Below are 7,956 nucleotides of genomic sequence, written 5' to 3'. Positions count from 1 at the left end.
CTCCGTTATAATTATCTGGTTATACCGGAGGTAGATTAACAGCTAGTGCAACAGTTGCTTATTTATTGATACACGATAATACATGCGCATGCACAGAAGGTAAACAGGCCTGTCTCCATAGTAATAGCTGTAATGCGCATGCGCATTTTAGGGACACACCCATTTTCTAAAAGAAAATTGCCAAGCCGGATAATCGAAGTTTCGGATAATGGAGAGGGCCGGATAATCGAGATTCTACTATATATATGCATGTTGTGTACGTGTCATGCTTTAGGAATGCGGAATTGCATTGGTGTGGCTACTTTTGGTTAATTACCGAGCGCCTTAGCGTGAGGCAACTAATACTGCATTGTATATCAGAAAACCTTTTGTATGTATGTCATGCTCAGGAATGTCACGCAAAATTTGTGTGGGTACTTTATAAAAGTCCAAAATCTTTTTTTTCTTCTTTTGCATTATAGAAGCTAGGTACTGCCCTATACTAGTTTGAGCTACTAAAACTTAAGAGTCTCACATGGACGAAGCCAGCAATGACACTAGGGCCAAGCGTTTTGCTATTCTTTAAAAACATTTTATAGATCTATATCTCATTCTCGATCTCTAGCAAGTCTACTCTTTCTACCTCCCGGCCATACTTAAAGACAAACTCTGCACAAGGCTTTTCATGCGTGCGTATATATACCTACTTCATTTTGCTTTCTTTCTCATTCTATAGCTGTAAGGACTGCCTTGGGTTTAACAGTCTGTGTGGATGGTGTAACCTCAACAAGCAGTGCAGTGGAACATCAGCTCCTTGCAGGAATGAATCTCACTTCTTACAGGTGATAACCGTCAGTGATTATGATGACCTAGCTGTGACTCTATACAATGGCGTAGGAAGGGGGACTCCATGCAGGGGCTCTATATTAAGTAGTTTCAAGCTGCACTATAATGTAGATAGCCGTACTTTTTTTATTCAAAAAACTAGAGCCCCCCCATTGAGAAATTGCTTCCTATATACGCCATTGCTATACATCCTCTGTACAGGTGTCTGGAGGCAATAACTTCACTGCCGAGTGCCCTCTGTTGGACACGCCCCCCTCTGGTGGGTACACTCAACCAGTAAGGGTGGCCCAGGACCTTCGACTGACCACCAGGAACCTCATCGCCCCCGTTAGTTGCATGATTTCTGTACCTGATTGTTACATGGCTTCCCTCTCATTAGACGGATGGCTTTGAGTACTATTGTGTTGTGAATGGAGTTAGTCTGACAGCTCGGTATGAGAACGAGAGCTCCATCCTGTGTACAGTGGGCAGTGGACAAGTAAGTGTTGACAATGATCTTTCGTAGGGTAATTGTCAGTGTGGGGGGTAGCTTGCTTGAAGAATGGTCACTGAAATGTCACATATCTGCAACAAAGGTGGTTTGTACAGTATTGCCACATTACACATTACAATTCGTACACTTAGTAGGTATTATGATTTTGTGTACAGTTCACACTTTTTGCTGGGATCAGCAGTTCCCCAGTGATTGCCATGGTAATCTGGTCAGCGAATGACATCAACCACCCACTGAGCAGCATCATGCAACAGACCAATGGTACGTATACACAAACTATTACACATTGGAACAAACAATTATACAGTCTCTGTCATACCCCCTCCCAGTGACACTGTATGATTGTCGTGAAATGGCTAGTAGATGTTCAGAGTGCCTTGCGTCCAGAATTGGGTCACAGTTCACATGTGGGTGGTGTGAGAACAGCTGTGAGGTGACGCAAGAGTGTTCCAATAGTTTCACTACTGAAGGGGGCAGTTGCCCTGCTCCTGTTATCAACTCATTCACTCCAATGTCTGGTAATCATTGTTGAGCCTGATGCAAAATTAATACTGACAATGTCAGAATGACTATATACTTCACCCCACAGGACCAGTTGAAGGTGGTACAACAATCACTGTAACGGGAACTGACCTCGGAGTGACCTTTGTTCACATTCAAAACGCCATCCTTACATTAGGAAATGTGGTCTGCACTCCCACTAAAACTGGCTACATACCAGGGCGTCAGTTTGTCTGTGAAACCACCAACTTTGTAACTGGAGGGTCCAAAGAATTCTCTCTGACTATTGGCTCTAGAGAGGCCATCGTAAACGCTGGCTCCTTCACTGCGGTAGATCCTACTGTCAACAGTATGACTCCGACCTTTGGACCCATGGCCGGGGGAACCACAGTGACTGTGAGGGGAACGACACTGGATGTGGGTAATCAGAACGACACTGGGGTCTCTCTAGAGGATGAAGGGTCAATCTACGTCTGCAACATAATGTAATAATTATGAGTGACTGTTTTGAGTAACTATAATTATTACTCAAACCTTTCCATGCAGATCTATCCAATCTGATGAGATTCGTTGCAGGACCACAGCAGGACCCCTCACCTCCAATGCTTCGGTAGTGGTGTCCATTGATGCTGCCAAAGTCAGCAATCCAAGAGTTGTATTCAGTTATCGTAACAACCCCAATGTAACTGCCGTGTTTCCTAGCAACACCATTCCCAGTGGAGGTATCACACTGACCTTCACTGGAGTGTACTTGGATGTGGTACAACGGCCTGTGTTGGAGGTCTACCAGAAAATGGGGGATCTTCTGGTAGCTATAATTTATGTCTTATTGCATGATGCATGCTCCCTCCCCTACAGAGAAGCTACTGCAGTGTTGCAGGATTACCACTGTTAGATAGTTCTACGACCATTTTTGTAGCTTTTTATTTTCCAATGAGGCTTTTCTCCAATAATATACAATCTAACTGCATTACATGATGTACTCTCCCCCTCCTATATATAGATGAGCAACTGCAGTGTTGTGAACACTACCGCCATCACATGCTCAACTCCTAATCTAATGACGACCTCACTGACCCAACTGGACTATGCTCTGCTGTTTGATGATGCCCCACCCACCAATCAAACACTCGTCCCAATCAGTGTCTTTTCAAATCCCTCTAATTTCCGGCTGGAGGGTTCTCAAGAGGTCACCAGTGGCACAGCGACCCTCATACGCATTGTGGTACGTCTTATTGCTAGTACACTGACCCTATTTGTTATCATGTGTAGTATATCCACGCAGGGTGATAATCTCGACTCAGTGGAGACCCGTGAGATACAAGTGACAGTGGGAGGGGAGGAGTGTGCCGAAACACCCAGTGAATCAAGAAGGAGCGAAGTCATTTGTAGTGCTCCCTCAGAGCCCCCAGGAGGGGTAAACTCAGCCATCATACAAGTGAGTGACTATTAAACTGTAACTATTTTACTGTCTCTCTTCAGGTGAACATTGGGATCAACATTGCTCACGTATTGGACCAGCGACTGAACTATACAGATCCTGTGGTGGCGGTTCCTGGGGCAATGGTCCCTCTGGAAATCATCATTCCGAGTGTTTTTGGGGTGGTTGTGATGATCGTGTGTGTAATGATAATCACATTCGTCTGCTTCTATCGCAACTGGCAGAGGAAGTCAGTGTCCATTGCTTTGCACGAACAAATTGTGCAGCTTGTGGCTACCAGGTAGGCATTGTTAACTGCATGTTCAATTACTGTATCGTTATTTTCGAGGTAATAAATTTTGCTGATTGACTTGAACCTCGAAAGCATTGCCTACTTCTGGTACTGTAAATACTTCTCTACTGTAAAGGTGTGGTCATTTGAATCGCATCTTTACACCTATATACCATACCTTTATTATTACTGGATATCCATTAAGAGAGGATTTGAAGGTCTCCGGTAATAAAACGCAGTCTGATAAAACAAAGATCAAAGTTCGTGATCAATGATAATTGATTGATTGCACCTTTGACTTTTAAAATGAGCCTAAATCTCTAACTAGTTGCTTTCGACTGTCCATGCAAAGTAAGTTAGAGCAGCAGTCTTGAATATATCTCATACCTTTACTTCATTGATACCCCTGAAAAAATGCCTGCCAGCTAGACTATACTAAACCTAACCGAGGGTTTGTATTTACATACAGAATCAGTGCTCTATTTTATACAGTGTTAGAAAAACTCAGGAGGTAGTGGATGGCAATACTGCACTTGTTAGTAAGTTTTCTTATCTACATGACTGTATATGTATAGTCTCTGTTGCTGACCTACAGAATCAGAGCTCGATGAGATTGCTGAGTCCATCCCAGACTCATTCAAAATACCAGCCTCAATATTGAAGCTCTCCAGTACTGCAATAGGACAAGGTAAAGAAAGATGTGTATTTCACTTAATGTATGGTGTACTATAATATAATTTTTACAGGTGAATTTGGCATTGTGTACAAGGGCGTCCTGATAGACTGGAACAATGTACCTATACAAGGGGTGGCCGTGAAAACATTAAAAAGTAATATTATTTATTACATGTATGTTGTTCACCGCAAATAATTGAGGTCATGGTTTTCATTGATTTGATTCTCAGACAATGCAGATTTGTAGTCACTGATTGTATAAGATTTCTGGTAAACTGCAATACAATATTGCATTAGTTATATATGATTCTCTGTTCATCATTAATTTTGTCTACTTGCAGGTCTGTTCTCGTTGTCGGATTTTCAGAGCATGGTGTGTGAGGTGAACAAGATGCAGGACTTTGACCATCCTCACGTCATGTCCCTGATTGGGGTGTGTCTCGATGCTGGCCCAGGTGTTGCCATAGTGATGCCATATATGGCCAACGGGAGTCTCCTCGACTACCTCAAGAGAGAGAGGAGCAGCCTTGAGCTGGATGATGACTGTGAGGTTGATCAGGTGTGTCTTACGTAATGAGTTAATACACTTATGTTATAATAATTATGAGAATCATCGTCATTATAACAAAAATGTATGTCATTTCTACATTAAATTTCAAAAGATGCGTTTCATTTATGTTACTGTAACAAATATGTTTTTACTGTTAAGGTAGCTCTTATATCTGTGGCTTTTAGTGTGAGAAACTGTTGCTCAACAGAGATCTGAGATGGGTGCATTAACATAATAGATCCCGGTACCACCAAATCATTTGATCAGCTGCCATGCCATTCTCTACAGATTCTGTCAATGAGGAAACTGCTACTAAAGATGTGCCATCAGATAGCACTGGGAATGGCCTACTTGGCCGAACAGAAATTTGTTCATCGAGACCTTGCAGCCAGAAACTGCATGTGAGTTGACAATTTACAGTATTTACTAAGAGGCATCCGGGCTAACAGTGCACTGCTACAATTTTGAGAGATTTCGTTCAATATCGTAACAGTATCACAATTATTTTAATAGTGTGGTTTATTCCTTTAGGTTGGACTCGGGAGGGGGTATCAGGGTGGGAGACTTTGGTCTGGCTGAGGACGTCTATGCTAGCGGCTACTTCAGACAGAACAACCGAGCCAATGTGAAGCTGCCCTACAAATGGATGGCCTTGGAGAGTCTCAACGATGCCATCTTCACAGAGAAAACTGATGTGGTCAGTCAGTACACATGCATGGTAGACATTTATTTTAGCACATACTCTTAGACTAGCAAATTGCCTCACTTTCAGTGAAATAATTATGTGAAATTTTAGTGTAATCACATACAATGTACTCAACCGAAGGCATTGTTATGCATAATGTTGTCATTATCTTAGTGCATGCATTAACACTTTTGGTCCATGTGCTCTCATCAATTGTTGGCACTGTATTTATGCAATCATGATTGATGATGTATAAGAATTTTTTGTGTGTATGGTTTGTTTCATCTCAGAGAACATTCAGTAGATTTTTTCTTGCTTGGAGGACCCCCCTATTTTGTATTAGCCTCCCCACTTTAAAACTTTCCTACGGTCCTAACTCAACTGAAGGCATTTTTTTTATATTATATACTGTTATTATCTTAGTGCAATAACACTTTTTGTCCATGTGCCCAGTGGTCGTATGGTGTGACTGTGTGGGAGGTCTTCAATGGAGGACGGACCCCCTACCCTGCCGTGGACCCGCTGTCCCTCATCCAGTTGCTGAGGGAGGGGCGGAGATTAGAGAAACCTCTCAACACAGCCTGTGCCACCGAGATGTAAGTGTTCACTCTGAGTTCGTAGCAGTTACAAGTACTGTGTTTGAAGCAAGCGCATTCTTGGAGTCAGCTGCAATTTTCCTGTATTGTAACAAGCTCTTTCCTTGCATTAAATTGAGTTCATCGGGAGCATAGACACAAATTAGAAGAGTTACTTTGAGGAAAATGTTGTGTTTTCCCCCAACTGCATGACCGCACATCTCCCCCTACCACTCACTCACCCAGTTCTGTGGTGATGCGCAAGTGTTGGAGGGAGGATCCAGAGGAGAGGCCAACCTTCTCACAACTGTCCTCCATTGTGGAGAAACTACTGGCATCCATCTCTGACTACACTGAGCTCGGAATGGTGTTAGTGGACACCAGTCAAGAGGAGGAACAGCTCAGTAAGTGTAGACATAATTTGTTGAAACTCTCACCCTATATAGATACCAACTGCTTCCTGACTCCAGTTCGCATATATCGTCACATGTTGTAGGTCTATTTAGAGCTTGCGCCCCTGCAAATTGTTTCACTGGAAACCACACCACTAATTATTGCGTAGAAGCGCATGAAAATGCTATTTACTTGCTTTTCTTCCCTTTTCTTCATCAACAAGACAGTGATAGAGCTCATTTCTGCTCATTCTATGTACCTATAGTTGGCTGGTTATCCAGAAGTTAGCTAGCTAGAGCTAGTAAAAGCTATATATATATAGTGATGTGAGTCACAGGAAACTTGAAGTTCAATAGTACAGGAGGCAAGGACCTCCTCTGCCTCATTGCTAGTTACGCCCCTGCTGAACAAAAAAGATGTGAACTTGCACCACTGAAATTGCTAGGATTGGTCAAAAACAAGTGAAGGGGAGAGTGGCCTTATGTCAATCACAACATCATGAACAACATTACATTGTTATGTTCCCTACGTTGATACTCATTGTTGTACATGTAGTGTCACTTTGTACTTGGAAAATTGCTGTATTGCCAAATTCTTGGCATGTCATGAAGAATTGATTAGTATGCTCAACAACAAATTTGAATCATCATACATTGAAACACTAGCTATAGCTATAAAATGTATTATTATTTTTGTAAAATGACCATGTATGTATAATATTTAACCTTGGACTTTCAGCAACATGCTACATGTATACGCTATGTTTTGTTTGATTCCCATCAACTACTCCTTGGATTGATGTTTCATTACCTCTACTGTAGAATATGACTATGTACTGACGCCCACTGAAGCTTCTCATCACTATGGTAACCTTCCATCAGCTGACTGTCTAACAATTGAGAACAGTGCCCATGGCCTCAAGGAGGAGCAGTTCAGTAAGTGTATAGACACAATCTGTTTAAGACTTTTGCCCTAAGATTGTAAGGTCTTCCTATACATATGATTGTACTATAGTATAGTGGCTAAAAGCAAAAATACTGTACCTTTTCCGTCTACTGTACTATACTGACTATGAATTATTAATGTTGGGAGCTATGTCAATAATTATAATTGTTTCATCTACACGATATTCTTTCACTGTAGACTATGTGTCCACGCCTACTGAAGCCCCTCATCACCATGGCGACCTTCTGTCAGGTAACCCTCTAACAACTGAGAACAGTACGTCTGGCCTCGGAGAAGAAAATTAATGACTACAAACAGACAATAACTTTTGTTTAATGGCCGAATGACTCTCCTGTATAATATTATAAAACTGAGCTGAATTACGGTATATATTCTACCATGCAGTATAGTGATTTGATTACCGTATATGGCGGGTAATTTTCGTAGGAACAACCCATTAAATTTTAGTATTTTAGTGACGTTGAATCTATATTGTGGTAGAAGAATTTCGTAGTTTTAATTGTGTATATTGCTCTTAAATACGACTCGAAATCTACGAAAATGTCCACCATACGAAAATAACCCGCTACATATACGGGTCC

The 7,956-nt window shown here is 41.8% G+C and overlaps 1 protein-coding gene across 1 annotated transcript; it reads left to right on the top strand.

The window, feature by feature from the left end:
* The first annotated feature begins 1,210 nt into the window (after positions 1-1,210).
* Positions 1,211-7,723, top strand: LOC135345307 (hepatocyte growth factor receptor-like). Its single transcript, XM_064542740.1, has 18 exons — positions 1,211-1,303; positions 1,474-1,579; positions 1,648-1,836; positions 1,908-2,304; positions 2,366-2,627; positions 2,823-3,044; positions 3,105-3,257; positions 3,302-3,540; positions 4,024-4,070; positions 4,127-4,219; positions 4,278-4,361; positions 4,548-4,765; positions 5,045-5,157; positions 5,288-5,453; positions 5,895-6,037; positions 6,263-6,420; positions 7,231-7,344; positions 7,553-7,723. The coding sequence occupies exons 2-18, from the start codon at positions 1,516-1,518 to the stop codon at positions 7,657-7,659; spliced, it is 2,769 nt and encodes a 922-aa protein (XP_064398810.1). The 5' UTR covers positions 1,211-1,303; positions 1,474-1,515; the 3' UTR covers positions 7,660-7,723.
* Positions 7,724-7,956: the final 233 nt, after the last annotated feature.

Source organism: Halichondria panicea, chromosome 12, assembly GCF_963675165.1.
Source record: "Halichondria panicea chromosome 12, odHalPani1.1, whole genome shotgun sequence".
Taxonomy (NCBI): domain Eukaryota; kingdom Metazoa; phylum Porifera; class Demospongiae; order Suberitida; family Halichondriidae; genus Halichondria; species Halichondria panicea.
Note: the sequence above shows the minus strand (reverse complement) of the source record. Positions and strands in the feature narration are given on the sequence as shown.